Here is a 23,243-nt window from a genome sequence, read left to right on the forward strand (position 1 = left end):
CAACGCTGATAACTGGCATCAGTGGAGCACAGAAACATACCTAAGAGATATACAAATACTGTAGTCTCCCCTCAAAGTAATTTGAATTATAAATAGCACTAACTAAGCAAAACCGAAATGCAATACTTTTGGCACGCAAATACCTCTACCTTAATCTCAATAAACCTTGTAGTTGCCAGTATTAATCAAGCTGCAGTCAGCTTCAATGAATAGAATAGACTGAAATAAAATGAAGGGAAAAGGAAACTCAGGAAGAGGAAAAGGGGGGGTCCCACCGACATGGAGTCTTTGTCAACTTTAGTCCCTTGTGAAATTCTCCTTTCGTCATTCGCTCCTTTGGTTCTCGGCTGCTTGCCAAGTTACTCTCCTCTGGTCAGTTGCCCCTCTGGTCCATCGCCCTTCTCGTCCTTAGTTGCTTAAAACCCTGACAAACCAAAGCAAAAATCTTCCTTTTTCTGGGTCTTGTTCAAGCCTCAAATTCATTTTGAAAGCCCTAAATTCCCATGCTTGCATGGTGTATCCAATCACATAAGGCACCGATTGGAGGACATGTTAAAATCATTCTGCCTCCCACCCTAACCGATAGCACATCGTGACAACTCCTCCACCGAAACACATGTCAAACAATGGAACATACACCAGCAGAAGGCGTAGGGCCAACTTAAGCTATTTGGGGACTGGAGAACAGACACTATTAGGCCCCCCTGGCAATGAAACAGACAGTATGGGATCCAGAATATCTAGTTGCACCCCAACCCCTTGTCACGATCACAACCCATTACAAATTAGCGTGAATACTCCCTTACCCATCCTTGCTGTAATCAGAATAAAAAAAAAAAGTGTAATTTCAAGAGCAATGTTAGCAGTCCTGAATGAAGGTACTATTAGATAGAACAGCTGTGAGGAAAGTATACAGGTCGTAGTAACATAGGCAGGGCACATAACCAGCTGCATGAAAAAGGTGCACCTACCCCAAAATATACAGAGGACTCAGATTAGCAGCCTCACAGAATGTAAAAGTGCACAAGCATAGATACAGGAGACCAACTGGAAGCAACGAGAAAGGTACACAACCCATAGAATAGGTCATGATTAAAAGCCACCATGAAGGTGCTTTTTTCTGGACATAGATAAGAAAGCCATGGCTTCCAGGTAGTGTTGCCACAAGAGAGCAAATAAACAAATAGCTTTGGTGTGCAATATATCAATGGTAACATATATAATACTATAATATAGCCAGTTAAACCATCAGTGAGGTTTTTTGAAGAGCATGCTTTGAGAGAAAAATCACTCAAGGGCTGACGATTTACAGATATTAGTGACTGGCAATTTTGACAGGTTAGGTAATATGAGATTAATGCAAATTCTGCACTTGACTACTTAGTTTTCCAGTTCTCACCTTATGCAAGGTGCAAATGTTTGCAGATGCCCGACTTTCATGAACTAAAAGAATCCAATTTTGAAGAATTGACTTGGAAAGTACAAAAGTCGCATTAACCAAAAAGGACAGGCTTTAAAAACAAAATGTTATAGGAGCAAGTTCTGCAAAAAGGGAATGATTATAGCTTCATTCTCTCTATCATCAAGGACAGTATTCAAATATTACAGTACTAATTGCTATCGGCTTAAAATAATTTGTTTTCATTTTGTATTTTCAAGCTTTAAATACAGCCAATACACAGACTTGCCTATGTTTATTCATGATGTTCAGAAGAAATGTGTACAAAAAAAGTAAGCCATGTTTGTGTTAAATAAGGCTTGAAAACACTCGCCGAGGCCTGTGACATTTGGCCTGCTCTCTTCTGTGTAAGACCCCCTTCTACTCAAATGGCCTACATAAAAAGAAATATTAAGGAACTAGCGGACCCGGCCACGCATTGCTGAGGTTCAGTCTGGTTAAATGGAAAAGAAAGAAAAGCGAAAGTGCACGTTTCTAATATGTTTCATTTCACAATGCTTGTGGGTAGTTTTTAATGGCTCTGGCGGCTCTCCAAGTTGAGGCAGTTTAATTTTCCCGGTGGCGCAACACATTCCTTTTGTTTTTCTATTAAATTTCAGAGCCTTGCAATAAGGACACACTTCAGTCATGGTGCCGATGAGAACATGCCGGCTCAAACTATAATCAGTTGGGTTGTACCGGAATGCAAGGGGACTGTAATCGTGTGATTGCTGAGCACGGAGTGGTGTTTGACGCTGATGTGCTGTTTCTTGTTGACGTCTTTCAGCCACTCTCATCCTGTCGCGTTCATTCTGTTGAGAATGAAGCAGATCTGAAGCTGCAGAACATGATCGCAACCGTGCATCCTGAAGTCTGGCTGCACATCGCTCTACTGCTTCCTCAGCATGTATTTGAGCCATTCTAGCGTGTGTTGCTTTTATGTCCAACTGATGGCGCGGTTTTTCAGAAAAAACATGTATTTACCAGTCACAGGGGTGACATCGATGTATAGTAGGTATATGAAAACACGCGCCTATTCGAATGCAACGTTGTGTCAAAATTTCAAAGCAATCGGTGAAGAACTTTTGGAGATTTAAGATTTTGAACAAACGAACATTTACATTTTTATTTATATAGATGGGCTAAATAATGACAGCAGCATGTGAGAAAGAATATCTTTCCATGTAAGACAGCCCAGTACTATACACTGATCTAAGAGGATTAGTCCAGGATCGTTTCGTGTGCCGGCATAGCCAGAGGATGAGCCTGGGCATTTTGGCTTCAGTCTCGAATTTGACTACCTAATCAACTCTTCCTACAAACTTTATGCTAAACATTGGAGGTGGTGTCCCCGGTTTTGCAACACCGTCCCCCAGCCCCTCTGTCTGAAAGTTCTACACCTTTGCAATACTGATCCAATGTTAGGTTTTACAGCTGCTGCTATCTGGTGCAGCCATATTGATTTGCAGAACAGTAGGTGTTACTATTTATTGCATTTATTGATAGCACCCAAAACCCAGAGGAATCACAGCACTAGACGTTACATTACATTCAGTGCATTAGAGACACACGGTACCAACATGGTAGCGTAAGGTAGTCATCATGCAAACATTAATACAGGCGAGAGCGCTTTTAGTCATATTTGTTAAACAAAAATGTTTTGATTTTTTTTTGCAGAAGGACTGATAGGAGTCTTCTTTGATGGTGGGTGGAAGCATGTTCTAGAGGGTGGGAGCAATAACTGAAGCCATTTCCTCCCGCTCGTTTTCTGGTGAACCTTGGGGTAGTTAGTAAGGTAGAGGACGAAGAGCGCAGGCTATGTAAGTTGGGTTTTTTGAGATCCAGCGGGTGAAGTAGGGTGGGGCAGTGCTGCGTAGGCAGCAGTGAGTAATGGTCAAGATCATTTCACATCTTACTTCCTGGATAGGTTGATCAGTTGTGTTGAATAGACAGCGGATGAGGCAACAGCCTTGACATGTTTATGCAAGTTTAGCTCAGAGTGGAGGTAGACCCCCAGTGTTCTGACATGGGAAGAAACAGGGGTGATGTTATCGTCGATGCGAAAGGAGATGAAAGCAGGGTTAAGGTGTTTGAGGCGACAGCAAGAGCAGACAATGAGCAGCTCAATCTGGTCATCCAGGCAGAGATAGTGGTTAGTCATCCAGGCCTGGATGATGCTGAAGACCCGGTTGACATTGTCCGAGTCAAGTTCATAGTTGCCAGTGAGTTTCAGCAGTACGCGAGTGTCATCATCAAAGTTTCTGTAGGGAAGGTTTAGGTTGTCCAATTGGTCGAAGAATGGCTTAGTATACATGTTGTAAAGTGTAGGCGAGAGGCAGGATCCTTGGGGCAACACCATAGGTGACGGGGATGGGATCTGCAGATTCAGTCCCCGCAAAGCCCTAGAGGTTCATTCACTTAGGAAGGACTTTATCCAGTCGAGGGATAGGTTGAAAGAGCCTGTGAGGTGGTGGTAGAGGACGCCGTGATCAACGAGGTCAAAGGCAGCCGAGAGGTCAAGCAGAACGGTGGCTAGGTCTCTAGTGTCATGTATGTGATTAAGCTGGATCTTTCAGTGGAGGAGGGCAAATTCTGTGCTGTGTCTGGTGCCAAGTAGGTTGTTAGTTTCTAGATGGGTTTGGAGTTGGGAATAAGTGGTGCGATTGAGGATTTTCAGGAGATGGGGCACAGTAGTAATGGGGTGGTAGTTGATGCGAAGGGAGGGGGGGGGGGTCAAGGGTGGGTTTTTCAGGAGGGGTGTGACCCACGCTTCTTTGATGGAGTTAGGGACTGTGCAGGAGTTGAAGGACATTTTGCGATGGTGGGAGCAAGGGGGGGGGGGGGATCTGCGCAGATCTTGATGAAGTTAGTCGGGCAGATGTCACCTGTGCAATTGGAGGCTTTGAGGCGTTGGATGGTGACAAGTCCATCAGGATAGGAGACGGCAGATAATTTGAAAGGGGGGTTATAGGGGTGTGCGGGGCACTGGGTGGAGGGGCGTCCTTTGTCGGAGGGAAGCAGGGATATTTTTGACAATGGTTTTGTTGCAAAGATTGTTTCGTTCGTAAGGGCTGATTGGACAAGACAAGCAAGCACCAAGCTTTATCTTTGAGGAAGCTGGTTGGGGGGTGGGGGTGGGGGTGGGGGGCTGGGTTCCGAGCTCCTTGAGGATCTTGAAGAGCTCTTTGGTGTTGGATTGCTTTTTTGTATGAGCTGGTCAAGTGAAGGTTTCCTTGTTGTAGGGGGTAGGGTCTTTCCTCCAGAGGCGTTTGGCACATTTCAGGTTGTGGAGGGTGAGAAGTTCTTCAGTGAACCAATTATGGTGATCGATTTTTTTTTTTTTGCGAGATTTAGTTTTGAGGGGGGCGTGCTGGTGCAAAGCATTACAGAGAGCCGAATTGTAAGCGTTCAGAATGGCTTCAGGGTCAGGGTAGGCCCTGGCTCTAGAGAGGTGAGAATGGTAGGTTCCAGTATTTCCTAAATTAGTTTACAGGTATGCCTAGCGGTGATGGGTAGTAGTTCAGTTTTCTTGGAGGCTGTGGACGTGTCTGGGGGGGGGGGGGGGACAAAGAATTGAATCACGGAGTGGTCTGTACAGGGTTAATGGAGGTGACTTGAATGGGAGTGTTGATAGATATGATCCAGTCAAGAATTCTGCTTTTGGAATGGGTCGGGCGGAGACCGCTTGGGTGAGATTCATCTCATGGAGGACTGTGGAGAGGGCGGTGGACTTCTGGTCTGTGGGGTCATTGAACCCTAGGTTGGTCACCCAGGAGCACGAATCTGGTGTTGGGTTTTGGTAATGGGGTGATGAGCAAGGGTATGTCAACATCTGGGGAGCAGAGGTCATTTGGTTTTTGGTAGAGGAGGTTGATGGTTGTTTGAGGGTGAGGGTCTATTTTTGTAAAACAGAGTTTATAGCCTGACTGGGGTGGGAGAGGAGATGATCTGATGGGGAGGGAGGCTTTGGATATAATGTTGCACCCTCCACCTGAGGAGCCATCACTATCAATTGTGAGGATGGTGTAGCCAGGGGGTAGGGCGATGGATAATAAAGGGCCTGCTGCCTCGTGATGCCGAGCAGGTCGAGGTTGTGGTCCTGTAGGTGGTCATGGATGTCAGGCACACGTGCGCAGATAGAACGTGGGTTGATCAAGGCGTAACCAAAGTGATTGGGCTTGGTTGGGGTGTTGGGTAGTATGGGGTGGTCTTAGCTGCACATATGGTGAAGTGGGAAGTGAAGTGCCTGAGTGTGGATGTTCAGCAGGGGGAGGGATGCATAGGTGGTGGTGGCGAGTTTCTGGGGGTTAAGAGGTTAAGCCAATCTGGAAGAGAGTCTGTAGGCGTGTGCAAGGGCAGGCTGATTATGGGGGATAGTTTGGGTGAGTGAGTCTTGGTGGGGGGTTTGAGGTGGGCTAGCATGGGGTCAAGTACATTTATTGGGCTTGCCTGGTGCGCTGGAGTGCCAATCCATTTTAGAGTGGGCAGGAGGGGTGAGGGAGGTGGGGGTATGGTGTTCGCACGTGGTAGGGAATTCTGGTGGGCTGCATGGTTGCTGGCAGCCATCTCAGAAGGGGGGGGGGGGATACTCGAGAATGGCGCTGGTGTGAGGGATGTTGGGGACAGTACTGGTCTTCGTGATCCGGAATGGTGTGTTGGGGCGGGCGCTGGTGCGCCAGGCAACATATCACGAATATTGTATTTTATGACGTCTGCGTAGGTCGGGGGGGGGGGGGGATAACAAGCAGCTTACTGCAGGCATTGGTTACTGTAGATGTTGCACATGAAACCATTTCTTTGTAACAGGGGTTAGCATCTGCGCAGGGCAGCTTAGTACAGGCATCAGGAACAACAGGTGAAGTACAAAAGACATTTTCTTTGCAGCGGGGGTCAGCATCTGTGCAGGGCAGATAAGGCAGCTTAGTATAGGCATTAGAGTCAATCTGTAATACACGTGTGGTTTTAGCAGTGTGGAGCAGGTAACAGGCCAGTGTGAGGTGGGGGGGTGGCATCTGGTAGCCTGAGACAAGTATTTGTGGTCGTGTGAGCGGCGCACAGGGCAGCTGCATTGCAGCGTAGATCAGCGTGGTCGAAGTCATGTGATTTAGCACCTCAATGTTCATGGAGTCGTTGGAAGGGCGTTTTATGCAAGAAGATTAGCATGCGTTGAGGAATCGAGGAAAGCTGGTGGCTCGCTGCAACAGGGGATTCGCTGCAGACTGAAAGGTTGTTGTGGATACTGTCATCCGGGTTGCAGGTGCTTTGCGGGTTAGGTAGGTTTTGGCTGGGGGGCTTCAAGAGGGGAGAACTTGATTAGCGCTTCATGACAGAGGAGGTGGGAGGTGGTAGGGGGAATGTGCATAGTGGAGCTTTTGAACATGGGGAGAAGGGAAGAGGTGGATGCCGAGCTCGGAACTGCGAGTGCTAACGGGAGTTGCCAACGGCCGTGGCGTGCGCCTCAGGTAGAGCGAGAGACCCTGAGCAAAGGCGGGCCGCATCACGCATTGATCTGGGCCATCTCTTACCTTGAGCCGGGTGCATGAATCCGGTTGGCCGGAGCAGGGTTGCCAGAGGTGAGATAGGCGGCAAGATGTTTTGCTGGAATCCGTAGATTGGCAGAATAGGCAGCCAGAGAAAGGCAGGAGCCTTAAGCCAGAGACAAGGCCCGGCATCTCCTCCCGGCTCGCTCGAGCCTCTGGATTTGCTTGATGTTGTACCTAATCAGGACCCTGGGTAACAGGGTGTAAAAGTGCTGGTGTAAAAGGGCTGGTGCCTCGATGGAAGGGGCACATCCTGCTTCTCACAGTGCTCCTTGGGAAAGACTATCCCCCAAAGTATATATACACACACATGCTAGATAACTGAAGCAGTTTCGGTTATTTCATTTGGAAAAGAACCATCACGTATTAAAGGGGCACTGCTGATATAAAATATGTTAGGCAGGTCAAGAAAGTACTGAAGGGGTGTGTGTGTAGGGGGGGGGCAAAAAGAAAATCCTGTAATTTCCTGCATAAATGTTTGAGTAGCTCAATTGTGCATGAAATAGCCCAATCTCACAACCCTGGTAAAGGAGTCTGCTTGCATTCCCCTGGAGAGTCAGCCGATCCTTCCAAACATAGTATGCATTTTGGAGGGGCATAACACAATGAGCCCACACAATCCCAGACAACTGCCTGTGCCAGTCAGAACTGGATAAAGGCTGAATGCAATTCCCAATCCTGGGATACAGGAATCCAGTGACCAAAGATGGACACAAAAAGGGACTAGAAATAGTCATGTGAATCCTCGGGTATTTGTGGCAAACAGACTACCTTCCTTTTGGGGTGAATGAAGAAGTGCACCAGCGACCCAGACAGGTAAAAGGGATTCCACCGCGTGGAACCATTTTACACAGGCATAAGAGGCATCACCAGCCTGGTCACATGGCTAACTGCAAAAGGGTTCTTCTATGGGGCCACCTTGGGGTACTCTTGACTTGAGTCATAAGGACGCTGAAGGCAGATCACACAAAAACAGAGTCCCACACAATCAGGAACTAAAACCTGCTGGGAGAAGAAAAGTCTAAGCACCAAAAACCAGCAAGTGTCCTGAGGGCTTCATTATGTGGTAAAAGGTGGACTTTCTACGAACACGTGGGAACAGTCTTTGCCTAGGAAATCTGCAGGCTATAAAGGAATAGTCAGGAACATTTTGTTTTTATAAAACTTTGCGTCCTTTATTTTGCTACTGCACGGGTATGGAGTGGATGCCGATAATTTAGAATCTTTGTAATCATGCATATTAGCAGGAAGAAGTCCCTTATATTTTCTATACCCCAAAGAAGGCACCGTGCGTTACTGGAGTCCCTTGTATACATCACCAATATAGCAATCCAAGGGATTCTGTCATTACACACAGGAGTCATTACCAAAAAAGGCTGAAAACTGAGTTTACAAATGGACCAGTGCCGCACTTTGACATGATCAGAGGACCTGAAATTTGCATTAAAAGAATCTTGAAATGAAAACTACAAGGAGGGGTTTTGAGGAGAACGATCGTCAACAGAGCTTTAAAGTTCACCTTGGCCATCCGCAAGAATGCCATCCTGTCCCGATTTAGCCCCCCCCCCCCCCACTTTCCCCCTTTAGGATTCTGGGACTTCTAGTTTTCTGCTTACCATTTGAAATGTAGGAAAACTACATGTCCCAGAATTGCGAGCAAAAACAGGACTAGATGGCCTTCTCTCGCATGGACACGGGACACTGGAGAACTTTGCATCATACAGAATCGGTCTCATTACAAACACGCCAATTTAACTAACCTGCCTTCTTAAAAGCAAGCACAAAAACATGTAGCCTTTTAAAGACACGACCACTAGATGGCAACATAGGGTGAGAACCTGAATCTTTAACAGCTTCAAAATACAGGAAGAAAAAAAACATTAGCATAGGCTACTCAGAGTGGCAGCACAACACGTCAAGTCCCGGGCCAGCCACTGCGCGCTGGACCCCCTGCAGTGGCGATTAGATGAAGTAGAGAAATATTTATAACATACGTACCGGATGATGTAGTGTTTTTGGTGTTCAAAAGTTTGGTTTGGCTGTTGGGTAACATTTTCATCTCTATGCTTTCAGGAGACTGTGGCGAGGTATTTACCCTGGAGGCCATAAGGGCATTCACGTACTGCAGCTTGGTGACCTGTCGAAACAAAACAGCAAAGAACAACGTGAAGTGAAATGAAGATTGAAACACGCATGCTGCCCTAAAGATGAGCAGAGTGCCAGTGACTTGTACTCATAACCAGGTAGAAATCAGCCAGGCTCGTATCCTACCGTTATTATATTAGAAAATGTAAACCTACAACTTTAGTCCCTACAATTACTTACAAGGTCCTATAAAGAGAATCTCTCTATCACTTAGATTTACTATCCCTAGTTGGGCGCTTGCGAGTCACCTATCTAGATGAGGGGATAGCAGATAGAGCTTGCCCTATCCTAACTCACTACTTTCCTACTGCTATAAAAAGTAAGGTGCGCACTGTTTAGCAGTCAACAATCTGCTTTAATCGTGTTGCTACCACTCAGTGTGACTTATCATAAGCGGTCCACAACGCAAAAGGCAGTCCTGTTCCCGCTATGTTTCTAAAAGAAAAGGATGTCCTATAACCAAGCTCACTTTCCCGTTTTTGTGAGACAAGTGGATCAGGTCATCACCCTGAGCCAACCTGTGTCAACCGGTTTCAGTGGGGAAACTAATTTGCCGCTTTCTTCAGGACTATAGATAGTGCACAATTAGGACACTCCACATGAACATAAAAAGACAGTCACATCGTTCAACTATCTTCCAATTTCGTGCCGTGTAGCCCGCCTGCCTGCTCCTCTGGATTCGCTATTGTGATAGCGAATCCAGAGGAGCAGGGAGATGGGAGTCCACGTTTGTACAAATTGGTGTTGAGATGTGAACACATAGGATGACAACACTTTCAACATCACATTCGTGGAAATAAGACATTTTCTAAATAAAGCACAAAGGCACTGATAGAGTGCATCGAGCGAAACCAGTCCCAGTTCATAGCGCAGCTAAGCTCCTGGGATACACTGAGGAAGTTGGAGAATATGACGCCAGAATTTTGATTCTAGTTTATCAAGCAATTTGATGGGCAAAAGTGCTCTGGTCTCCAATCCACACAACATACACAAAGTAACTTATAGGTTCCAGTATGCCAGTGCAGGTTCTATAGAAAATTACCATATTGCGATAATAGAATTTTAGTTTGCGATATGGCTGAGAATAGCTTCTGCTCAATGGCTCCCAAATGGCCTCTCGAGTTAACTATACCTTCAAAGACCATCCCTAAATACATGTAATTAGGGACCACTTCCAATTTTACATTATTAATAGACCACAACATTTGACCTCGAGCCGATCTATTGGATGAGTAAGTTATGATCTGTGTTTTCATAGTGTTAATTTTCAATTCATTATGAGCAATGTATCTATCGAAAGCAGTCAATAGGTTCTGGGGGCCCATGGGGGTTTTAGAGATGAGCACAAGGTCATCTGTATATAGTAGTGCCTTTATAGATGTGCCACTAATCTTGGGAGAATCCGAGATAACCTCAAAAGCCTGTTGAACATCATATATGATGAAGTTAAAGAGGGCTGAAGCAAGGATTATATCCTTGCTTCAGCCCTCGGGATGTTCGGTTCGATGATGAAAGCAATCCCTCCATAGACAGTCGAATCTGGATGGACGTATTTGAAAGAAAAGCGTATATGATATCGCTTAATGAGGAAGGGCACCCAGCTCTTTGTAGTTTCAACATAAGGACTCGGGGCCCAGGGGGCAAGGGGCCCAGGGGCAAAGCCTGCCGCCGTCAACCAGCAGCGACTGATAAGGTAAGTGTGGTTTGGGTGGGGAGCACAACAATCACTGTACTCCATTTAAACCATTCCACTCTTATTACCTTACATAGCATAGCTCACTGTTAGCCAGCTAGTACGTAATCTATCAATCACTGCTGTGTCCCAATTGCAGGTGGTTCTCCATATACTGCAGAATCTCAAATGTAGGCATTTTCCCCACTTGCCAGGTATCCCAAATCTAGGTGTTTCTACTTTCTGCTATGTCTCAAATGTAGACGTTTCCTACTTAAACCTAGGTGCATCCCAGGTACTGTTGCAGAATAGCGCACCGTGATCAGGCCAGTCCCCCTGCTCCTCACTACTCCAGCTGCACTGCCAATAAACGCGTGTGATCGCTCAATTAAGGGTGCATCCTACACAAAAGATAGACACCATGCCCCACACCGGCCAAATCAAAGCTGCCCAACAATGCCCACACAACCCTCTTCCAGGCACAGGCCATCTCCTAACTCTCCACATCACACAGCCCCTTACTCACCCTCCAAATCTCTGAGGTATACGCACCACCCTCGTCCAATCCCCCCTCATCCCTCTCTGCTCCAACCTCCATGTAGCTCTCGCTCCACCCAAGTCAGAGCGGCACATTGGAGGGTGAGAGTTGAAAACATTGACCCCCCCGAGCATGCCGCACCGTCCACTTTCCCAGTCCCACCAACCCTACTACACCAAGCCCCCCCACCTGCACGTCTCCACGTCTCCCCTCTGCTCTCACTAACTACTTGTCCCTCCCCTACCTCCCACCCCCAACTCCCACTTTCTTGCTCTTAGGGCAGCCCTGGCCAAAGCCCCAACTGCCCCCCCGCAACCTCACCCATACCCCATGAGCCAACATAAGAAAAGGCCCACGCCTCAGCCACCTCAGGCACCACTTACAATCACCTGTGCTCCACCACAGATGCCAATCCTTGCCCCTCATGCTCTAATGCCCAAACCTCCCCTCCGGCTTGCAACCCGGTTTTAGCACCATTCCCCTCCTCTACCCTCCCCCTCTGTCCACCTCCAACGCCATCCTCTACTGGCCACCCCTTGACCCACCCCTTGACCCACCCGCTGCCACCATTCCCCCTCCATTCCCACTCCAACAATCCTCACCACGACCCAGGCAAGCTTATGCCTTCCAGCACTTCCCGCCAAACACCACCAAATCTCTTGCACTCTCATCGATAGGTCAATCGCTAAAAAAAGCAATTGAGCATCTTTGACCTTATCGCAGACGAAAACCCAGACATCTTTCTCATCACAGAGACCTAGATTGCTCACAACGGTTAGTTGGACTGTCCTAAGGGCTTAGTAAAACCATACAACTGACAGTACACAACTCCACTCTTATTATAAGGCTGTACCACCTGAGTATTTGGTAGCGTAGACAGAGCAGTCAGGCTTATCTTAGGAGGAAGGGGGGGGTTGTAGGAAGGTACAAAGAACATGTAGCATACAAATGGTTCAAAAGAAACACCAACACAGATGTTAAACGTTAAATGTATTTATACCGTGCACCGTCACCAACGGTATTGGTCCACAGGCGCTCAGGCAGATCTGTAAACAGGAAGGCGGGTTAGATAGTATGGTGAAGAGGGAGTAGGAAAGTGAGAGAAGTGGTGTGCTGTTGGCGGCTTCAGTTCAGTTTTCACGGTGCACTGAGCTTTGTTGTGGCTATCGGACCGATGCGAGATCTCATGTGCTGTTGGTGCGGTTTATGTGTTTGTTGTTGTGGTGAAGTGCGTGCCGTTTGCTGAGCGAGAAGATGGTTGTGTGGATTTTCAGGTGAGCTAGGAATGCAGAGATATGAGCTTGGGGTTAGTGGTTTATATACCCTAGTCTTCACAGATCATGTTCTATGTATGCAGCATTTCTGTAGGGAGGCTTAATTTCCATTTTCATGTCCATCTAATTGTGGTGAGTTATGGCATGGCGCGTTCCCGGCTGTGTTGTATTTGAACTTCGTGTAATGGGATGGGGTGTGTCTAGTGCCCCCCCCCTCCACTCAGTATTGGTGCAGTCATATACTCCCTTGTTATCCATTTCTGTCGGTGGTCTATTGGTGCTTGTGTGTAATTGGAGGCCAGGGTGCCATTGATAAATAGTCCTTGTCCTTCTGTCTCGATCTAGCTGTGTATTCAATCTTTAGTTTCGTCCTATCATATCTATCAAAAAATAAAGGTTTATTATAAATACAAAAAGGGCAAGGTAATCTTGGTGGCTAAGTACTTTGTCAGAGTCATAAACACAATATAAAAACACAACACAATGCTTAGGGTACACAGACCAAAGCATAGACCATGTTCAGAATAACCGTATTTCTAGGCAAATCAGACCTAATCATAAACATTTAGCAAAGAACACCTATTCAGTGGGGGTAAAACCACAAGTTACTTTTAGATTACTTACAGTAATTCAAAGGTAGTAGACCCGGTCAGCTATGAAGAAATCACATAGTAAACCAACCCTGTTACCAGGATGCATTCCTGAATAGCGGAACACTGTTAGGGAGTATTCTCAGAAATGTGCTAATTCCCTCCACCTTAAAGACCCCCAGCAATTTTGCTGGATTTTGAGGACTTGATTTTTTAACCTGGAGAGTGCGAGACTCTTTTTTCCACTCTCTCATGTATTTTAATGTGATTTTGAACACTATTTCTTTTGGTTATGGACTCTGACAAACTCCATAGGCATCATCTTTTACATTGTGTCACACAGCACCTTCAGTGCAGTGCCACAGGGAAGTCTTCCAGATTTCCCAAAGGTTTAAATACATTCTCTGGGATAAACTACTGTTTCCCAGAGTACTAAAGTGAAATTAACTTTACTCACATTTATAACTTTCTAGACCCAGCACACACGATCTTACAATAGGGTTTTGGAGGGGTTACTTAGTATCCCCTTTTTCTAGCTTCTCATGTAACTTTTTATGTTACCCTTTCCTCGATGAATGGCTGGTGGCAGTGGTTTACCTTTAACTACCGTGGTGTGCATTTACCGTGGGCTGCGTTTGCAGCTACAGTAAAGCACCCAAGGGTAGGAAAACAAGAAGTCCACAACAAGCTACCTATTAATGTCACATTAAGGTTGGAAATTCAAAATAACACTGGGTGACTAAAAAACATCTTATGTGAAACACATACCACAAGATGACCGAAACGTTTGGGTTACAAAAATCGACTTAATTTTATTCTTTTATACATAATAAAAAAGGACACCATTAGTCTGTCTTCTAAAAAACACATGTGACAACATAAAACACAATATGGTAAAGAACAAAAAATTGGTTCTAAAGCACGAAAGTGCTTGTTAGCATATTTCTATCTCAATCAAGCTCATCAACAACTCAAGTGATGTTAGTAATCAATGGGTGACTTCAACTAGTATCAAAGGCAATTAATTCTCAGAGAAGCCCCCATATTTATTGTGCCAACAGAAATGAGTCTGTTTCCAGCATTAGATTTATAGACCCAAGTTTGAAAGTGTGTCATCTGATTCGAACGGACGCCTGCTAGTCCGACTAAGGCTTTCGTCAGGACACATATACCCCTGATGGACGGGTTTGGTGGGGGATGGAGGGGTCTAAGGTTTGTTTTTTAAGCAGGGGGAGAACCCAGGACTCTTAAGCTACTAGGGACGGTGCTAGATGAGAAGGAGGCATTGATGAGTTTAGTGACGAAGGGGGCAAGGTCTCTAGCGGCATCCTTGATTATCTGGGCTGGGCAGTAATCGCCTTTGCAATTGGATGGTTTTAGTGAGGCTGTGGGCCATCCCAGAAGGGTACTCACTGATTTAGAGATATCAAGACTGTATTTTGTGAAGTATATTTGACTGTTACATTGTTGCCTTCTGGAGAAGGCTTACCCCAACTCCCCAACTGACTGATAAATAATTGTTTATTCAAGAAACCTTGTATGTAAGTGTTTAATTGAATACTTGTCACTGTGAATCCCTGTGTAACTGCCCTACAGCTCACATTGACCCCTCTTGAGATAAGCCTGGCTGCTCAACACGCTACCAACCTGTGTAGTACAAGCTTATACCAAAGGTTGGGTTCCTATTGCCAGGAGGTCAGGGTTTTTGTAGTGCCCCCAAAGGGTAGTGCATACAATCGTGCCTAACAAACAGATTCATGGAACAGTATAAACCTATAACTACATTCAGGATAACCTTTAGTTATTCAAGGTGAGGCCTACTGTTGTAATAAACTATTACAGTTGCTTATTAGATCAGTGGAACACCGATTAAGGTAAGCAATAACCCTCTACCTTATTTTAGGATGGCACAAGGCAGACCAAGGTTAGTAAAACCCACAATGCACTTATTAAGAATTGCACACAGCTATTCAAGTTAAGTAAACCCAAGGCAGACTTATTCTATACAGCATGTCAGGGGAAGCAAGAGCCAGTTGGTAAACTTATACATGTATATTCTTAATGAAATAGTTAGGTGAAGCCAACAGTATTACGTTTGGGAAGTGGGGGGAACCAATTCACAGGAAGAGTAAAATAACCTTATACATACACCAGAGCTTCCAGTGTGGCGAGTGGATGAGGACGTGAGCCTCCATCGCTCTGCTGTGGCTGCTGACATCCTTAAGAATAAATCCAGTTCCCGGTGGAATTACGAAGAGATCTGTACACCTGCTGCAAGCTGAACATCGCTGCTACAGATCGCTCAGTCTGAGTAAAACAGAGGAAGGAAGCCCCTGGTCGATTGCTCGCCCCCCCCTCACCCCCCCAATAATAATGAGCCGGCTCGCACGCCGGGGCTCTCCCGCCCATACACCATTGCAGTGGGGGAGGACTGCCTGAGGCGGCAGCAGCTGCTGGGCATGTGAAGAAGCCAGGAGGGCCCCTGCTGCTTCCCCACCCTCCCCTGGACCCTGTGCACACGGGAGATTGTGCCACTGAGGAGCGCCTGGAACGGCAAGCAGAAGACCAGGGCGGAGGGGTGAGTTTGTCCAGCCAGATAACAGGGACCAGGCCGCAGCAGTGACAGTGGCCTGGACAGATGAGGCAGGTGTCCTGGGGACGGTGTGTGTGCGCAGAGGGACAGGCTGGTCTCGGGTGTGCCCGTTTCAGTGCAGCTTGGACTCACTCGGCAGGAAGACATTAAGGCAAAGAGGAACAGGCCGAAAGTAGCGATCTGGGAATCATAAAATGATGAAGGATAAATAGCCTTGACCCAGCGGTCGGGCCTGGGCTCAGCAGGTGGGAGCGGTAAAACCCAAGCCGGCCCCACATTCACACACATGGGAAGGCTGCGTAGACAGTTTGCTTCCACTGCCACTGCTGAGTGAGTGCCTTGTTGCCACTCATCACCTGGCGGGCGTAGCAGTGATCAGCAGGCAGGCTCGACACTGGTGCCTGCCGCCCCCCTGCTGACTTGAGGACAGTGACAGGCAGGATCTGCCACCCACACTTCATACTGGGAGATCAGGTCTTCTTTAACATCCTTGGCAGAAGGGGCAGGACAGGGCCACATGGACCCTTTGAGGTACAGTGTAGTTTAGTGGCGGGGTGGTCTGGGGCGTGTGTAATGGCAGGACCTGGGGCCCAGTGGTAAATGCAGTATGCTGTATCCTGGGGAGTGGGGCTCCCATCTGATATCAGATTACGCAACACGTGCCAACATACCGCTTGTAGAGGACATCATTAGAGGTGCGCTCGCTGTGCTGGGTGCAGTTAAGAATGTCGCTGCAGAGGTGTTACTGAAGCTGTGGGTGGCCCCTGCGGGTATCCGAGCTGTGGGACCACTGTACACAGGGACAACTAGAACACTTAGGAATAGGCACTATCGAGTGGTGTGGTGGAGGGAATGCCCCTGGGATCAACTACGTGAAACGCCATGGTCAAAAGAAAAAGCTAAAAAAGCAGGGCTGCAAAGCAAGCTGGACCACTACACAGTGGGTGCACCCCAACCCTCCTAGAGCCATACCCCAGGAACGGCGGTAGGAGCGATACAGGACTCCCAGATCTCTCTTTGCGACGGCTTGGGTCCCATAGGGGAGTCTAGATCCTCGGTTGAGGAGAAGATCAATGGCCTCTCAGCGGAAGCATCCTTTCTGCAGAATGACCTGCGGAACCTGGCCTCGAGGGTCGGAGAAACAGAACAGCGCATCTCTGACTCAGAGGATGCGATTAAGCAGATGGAGAAGCAATTGGCAGCAGTCACCCAGGAGGTTTTTCAAAACCAGTGGTTGAGCGGGAAGGTTTTTTTGGGGCTGGGGGAGGTTTGTTAAGAGTCGTTTCTGGTTGCTGGCTTCGCTTGGAGTTTGTGTGGTCGGAGGGGGGATATGAACCAGTGGTCTGATGAGCTACAGGGGAGGGGGTGGGACCTCTGGCTGAGCCGGCCCTAAACATACTTGCAGGGATGATGGCTCAGGAGGATGGTGGTTTCTCTGCTTGTGTGGAATGTGAACGGGTTGGGTTCCAGCATCAAAAGGTGCCTGGTGCTTCAGTTTCTCAAAAGGCTTGTCGGAACAGATTGCAAGCTTTTCAAGAGAACCAATTACTCAATGGCTTTTCATGCAGGCTTCTCAGGGGGTGCGGGGGGGGGGGGGCACGAGATACACGGATACAGATACACAAGTGGATTCCCTTGCAATGCAGAGTTCTGGGCAGAACCTAGGCACAGATACGTTCTGGTGAAAGAGGAGCTGTGGGAGACCATCTGTGGTATCATGAATGTCTACACCCCTCCCCCTCTTACGCTTTAACTATTGAACAACCTCCATGCCCTGATACTCCATTACCAAGCTGACACATGGGTATTAGCAGGGGGGACTTCAATGAGGTCATGGATCTGGGGGTGGATAGAACGCATACAGGTAGTAGAAATCCAACCCTCACCACCAAGTTACAATCCTTCGCCACTGCTGTGGGTCTGGAGGATGTCTGGACGCCGCATGGAGAATGCTACACAAGTCTGAAGCAGGGTATTCTTTTCTTTAATGCGCATTGCTCCATGTCGCGGATCGACCACTACTTCATTCCCCAGGGAATCACGCATTAGCAGCATTTCTGTCTAGAGGGGTTTCGGAGCCCTCCCCACTCCTTATGGAGCCTAAGAGTGGACGGGCAAGGCCCACAGCATTGTGGTACCTTAACTTGTATTAACTAGGAGTCCAAGATGTAATGGAAGGGCTGTCCCGTAAAACAGAATATTTCACCATGAATGAGGCGAGTGTGGCTGGGTGGCGGGGGTCGGTCGATAGCCCAGTCACACTTTGGGAGTAGGGCTACAAAGCAGCACTCGGGGGGAGACATCATTGGTTGCGGCCAAACAGGGACAGCATGCTAAAGAAGTGGAGGAGGAAGACGCACTAGCAGTCAGGGTAGAGGAGGAATTCCTTGCTTCAGGTTCGCAAGAAGCCCTAGTTGCGGCACAGGAGGCCCTACAGAACATGGCCATAGACAACGACAGTTGGGCAGTAAGGAGCCAAATTCATGAAGCTGCGGATAAAGCGGAGAAAATGCTAGCATGGTTGGAACAGCCGGACAAAAGGAAGGGACACGAACGGGCTATAGAACAGGATGCTCAGGGTGGGACAGCGATGGAGGAAGCGGATATTGCGGGTACATTTGCTGCCTTAAACGAAGCGCTGTATTGCCCCACATGAGACCCTGCCTCATCGGGCAGACTGAGCATCTTAGATTCATTGCCACTCCCTGCCTTACAGAACAGCAGACATTGGGGCGAGTCAAACATTACACAAGAAGAAGTGGCTGCAGTGCTTGCGCAATTACAGTCTGGTAAGACTCCAAGGCCCAACGGCTTCCTGGTAGAGATCTGGAAGCTGTTTGGGGACCTGGTTACTGGGCCTATGAACCACCTTATGCAGTGTAGGTAGGATGTGTATCTGCCCTCAGACCTGAGGCAGGCCTGTATAGCGGTCCTGCCGAAATCTGGAAAACCAACCAACCAGTGTGCCTCCTATAAGCCGATATCAGACGTGAAGGTCCTAATGCGGGTCCTGGCTAACAGTCTACTTGGGGTAATAGACTTGTTAATACACCCCAACGAATGAGGGTTCATGCCCTCCAGATCCACATGCATGAACCTCCGCAGAGTACAATTTGCCATCAGCCAAGTCTCAATAATACCGGAGCCGGTGGCACTCTGGCAGATTCTGAGAAGGCGTTGCACTGAGAGTCTTTCTGGGAGATTATGGGCCACATGGGGTTCAGGGAGAATGTTCTCACATGGGGTTGCTTGCTCTACACTTCCCCTAAAGCAGTGGTCCGGGTCAACGCAATATCTTCTGGGGGGGTTTCACCCTGAGGCGCGGGATGATGCAGGGCTGCCCCCTCTAGCCCTTCAAACAGCGCCAGAATAGGTGGGACTCCAATGGCCTTTGGGGTAAGGGGAGGGAGAAGACCAGGTCTCACCTTATGTGGACGACCTCCTACTCTACATGAGCAACCCTGCAGTCTCCTGCTAAGTCTGGACTAGAATACTGTTGGAATACCAGATGTTTAGTGGGCTTAAAGTAAACCGGCTGAAGTCAGTGATCTTCCCGTTGCAGGGGGGTGGGGGGAGACACGGCTATCCCCTGCAACTGTCATTCAGTCTTGGTCTCAGGAATGCAGTATCCGGGTATTCAAGTGAGCCCGAGCCCTTCAGAGTTCCTTCGGCTTAATCTTAATCCAGTAATGGACAGATACTCCTCAGATACAGTTAATTGGCAAACTCTCCGGCTGACACTGCTGGGCAAGGCAGCGCTTTTTAAAATGCTGGCATTCCCAAGATTTCTTTATGTGCTACAGAATGCCCCACTTGTGGTTCCCAAACAAGTTTTTGGCATGATTGAGGGCACCCTAAGGGGTCTGCTGTGCGAGGGGTGAACCAACGCTGGGCCAACCCCTTCGGAAAAAAGGCATTGCCTTGAACTATGCAAAATGGGTCACTTCAGAAACTAGGAGGAACAGGGGGTGAACATTCTGGCCGATGTGGTGTAGGAGGAACAGCTCATCCCGTGTGAGTCATCGCAGGATACATTCGATTTCATGGGGAGTGAACACTACAGACATATGCAACTGGCTCATGCCATTAGATCCCGAATCCCCGCCCTGGAGGAAGTCCCTAAGTGCTCACCCATAGAAGCCAATATTTTCACTGGCCGCATTGTCACCGTGACACTATCGGGTGTTAAAAGCGTTTGGGGCCCAGGAGCTGTTCCGACTAAAGGTTAGGTGGGAGAGGGACATTGGACCACTGGACCCGGAAGAATGAGGCGAGGCTCTAATGTCCATGGGAGGACGGAATTGCTGTCCGCCTCTGCCTGATCCAATACAAAATACTACATTGTGTATATTATTCGCGAACAGCACTGGCCCGCTGTGGTGCAACTGACCAAGACACCAGTCTGCAAAGTGGGTTAACGGGAGCACTTGTTTTCCATATATGATGGGAGTGCACGCAAATCCAAATATTCAGGGGGCGAGGGATGTTTTTGCAAGTTAACCGCATTACTGGGGTCTCGGGTCCCCTGTGATCCCAAGCTGGCAATACTTGGAATTTGGAGTGAAGCCGGGTTCACCAAGCACAAAAGGGTGTTCTTGTCCGTCACAATGGGAATGGAAAAGAGGATTATCGCTGCAATGTGGGGCTCAGCAGACCGCCCACGGCTTAGTCGCTGGAATGCTGAAATTGACAGATGCATGTTCCTGGAGAGAGTATACAAAGCTAGGGGGTGCCCACAAAAATTTCAGGTGGTGTGGAAATAGTGGGACGGGGAGAGTTGAGATAGGTGGTCGGTGCCATTTTTGTCCCTACCCTGTGTCTTGTATTCAGATAATTTGCCGATAGTGTTATTTTCCCGCTATTGATGCACTTTCACTTTGTGTATGTACTACTGAAACTGTTCTATCAAGCACTGCCACTTGTTTGTTATGCCTTATTTTTAAAGCAAAAAACAGTTACATAAAAAAAGAATGGCAGAACACATTCAAAGAATAGTAAGAACTTTTGTAACTGCTCATATTTCACAGGGACAGTTATCAAAACAAACTATTACAAGTAACTAACTTTTAAACATGTGTTGTATTTACTAGGCAAAAGGCCCAAGCCTTTTAAGTCCTTCCCTATTCTTGGAGCAGGAGTGTTCTCAGTGGCAGGAGGGGGGTCTCTGGGTCTCTAGTGGCCAACAGAGACATCAGGATAGGCAAAGATGTAGGAACATTCAGAGTTCCTGAGAAAGGCTGTTCAAACAAGTTGTTAGGCAAGATTTGAAGCAGTACCCTTTGGGTGCACTCCAACAACCATGACCTCCAGGCATTAGGAACCCAACCTTTGGTATAAGTCTGTACTACAGAGGTTGGTAGTGTGGCTGAGCAGCCAGGCTCATCTCAAGAGGGGTCAATGTGAGCAGTAGGGGAGTTACACAGAGATTCACAGTGACAAGTATCCAAATAAACACGTACACTCAAGGTTTCTTGATTAAACAATCATTAATTTATTTAACAATCAGTTTGAATAAGCCTTCAGAAGGGGCAATATAATAGTAACCCACAAATACACTTCAAAATACACACTTAGTTTCTCTAAATCAGCAATTACCCATTTGGGATGGCACACACACTTCCTACACCCGCAGGTGACTTAAATAGCTAGGACACTGTGGCCATTAATACATCACTGGTAAATTTAGAGCAATTCTGAGAGGAGTGTTAAAGAGATTTCAGAATAAAATAAGAGATCACACAAATATTCTGAAGCAGGTAAATACTTTTGAACCCCCCAATGCAAAGTAAATTGACCCTTTACTGGGTGGTCGGTCATTTTTTCGAAAAAATAATGTCGAATTCCGTTTTTTTAAAAATTATATATTTATTTTGGGGTTCGGGATAAAAAGATGGGTAAAAAAAAAATGTAAAAAAGTGGGGTTGGGGGGAACCCCCCCCCCATTTCGAAAAAAATGCATTAAAAAAATGTTTACATTTTTTTCGACATTTTCTTCGACATTATTGGTTTCGAAATTATGACTATAAACCCCTTTACTGGAGGGAAGGTAAAACACAAGCAGAGGAGAAGATTCATTCAGGGAGCCAGGCCAGCCAATGTCAATTGGGGAAAAGTCTAGGTGAGCTGAAGCACTTCTTGTAGTTAAGTAAAAGTCTTGAACAATGTTTTAGAAGTCTTTGTAGAAAAAGTAGAATCAATGTAGGGTCACAAACTGGGAGGCTTGTGAGAGGTAGAAGATGCAAGCAACTCTACAGAAGCAACCAAGACCAGTCTCAACTGAGATCAAGTAAGGCTACAACGACGAGAGGCAAGTCCTCTCAAAATGTACAGTACCTTTGGTTAGAAGAAATGGTTCCAGCTGGCTTCTGTACCTGTGCAGATTTGTAGAGCCTGTTCCTGGGCCTCAGTCATGGGGACAAGAAGGAGGACTTCTGGGGACTCTTACACTGCAATGGGACGGTCAGCGGCAGAAGGACACATTTCTATTCAGCGGCACTTTGTGATTTCAGCTCCTCACGTCTCAGCAAATAGCACCACTGCAGACTCTTGGATACCACTACAGACTTTCCTCGCATCTGGGGTTCAGCACTTTGAGGTGGCTCAGGCTTTATCAGTCCTGCTTACTGGGAGCCCGGAGGATCTTCCCCAAGCTCGGGTCCGACTTAAAAGTGATGCACCCCGTTTGGTGTTCCTCTCCCTGGCACCGGTTCCAGCAGCAGCGGAAGTGCAGCCAGCTCCAAGCGGATGTCCAAAGGAGTTCACTTTGGAGGTGATTAGTCCCACCAACTCAAGGGGAGAAGTGGTCCTTGCAAGGCTTCTCTAGTCGAGGTGAATACGGAGCTTCAGCACAGTAGCAGGGCTTCACCGGGCAAACCAACGGTCCAGGAGTTGCAGCAAGTTCTTCTTTGGATTCCTTCATCCAGTGGTCAACTCTGCCTTCCAGAAAGCCTCGCCTTTTCTGCCGGTTTCTCCAGCCTAGCTGCCAGCAGGGTGACTGTCCTTGCCGGACAGCCACCCGGCCAATCACCTTTGGGTGCATTCCTGTAACCAAGGGGATTAAGCACAGGGAGTTTCGGGCACCTCCCTCACTTCCTGCCCCTGCCCGACATACTGGAGCCAGAGGTGGGCTTCACTCGTGAATCCTGCCAAAGACGAAACATAGGGACCAAACCTGGTTTGGCATGCAGAGTGAATCTCAAGAAGGACCTTTCCAGCAAGAAATGGTGAAAAAAGAAGACCGAGGCCATTTTGATAAAATGGGCACCCATGGGTGCTGTACTACAGCTGCGAACTCAGCCCACGGAAAAAATTCCCAATGGTAGTTAAAAAGTAAACCACTGCCACCAGCCATTAATTGCAGAAAGGGTAACAAAAATGTTACATGAGAAACTAGACAAGGGGGATACTGAGTAACACCTCCAACACCCTGTGGTAAGATAGTGTGGGCTGGGTA

The 23,243-nt window shown here is 47.5% G+C and overlaps 1 protein-coding gene across 2 annotated transcripts in view; it reads right to left on the reverse strand.

Moving 5' to 3' along the window:
* CNNM3 (cyclin and CBS domain divalent metal cation transport mediator 3) overlaps positions 1–23,243 on the reverse strand; it is a 288,143-nt gene that overhangs the window by 34,508 nt on the left and 230,392 nt on the right. For both annotated transcript variants that reach the window (XM_069619067.1, XM_069619068.1), the window contains exon 7: positions 8,977–9,115. In XM_069619067.1, the coding sequence (XP_069475168.1) occupies positions 8,977–9,115 (139 nt within the window). The remainder of the gene's footprint in view (positions 1–8,976; positions 9,116–23,243) is intronic.

Source organism: Ambystoma mexicanum, chromosome 10 (assembly GCF_040938575.1).
Source record: "Ambystoma mexicanum isolate Mex_15411 chromosome 10, UKY_AmexF1_1, whole genome shotgun sequence".
In the NCBI taxonomy this organism is placed as follows: domain Eukaryota; kingdom Metazoa; phylum Chordata; class Amphibia; order Caudata; family Ambystomatidae; genus Ambystoma; species Ambystoma mexicanum.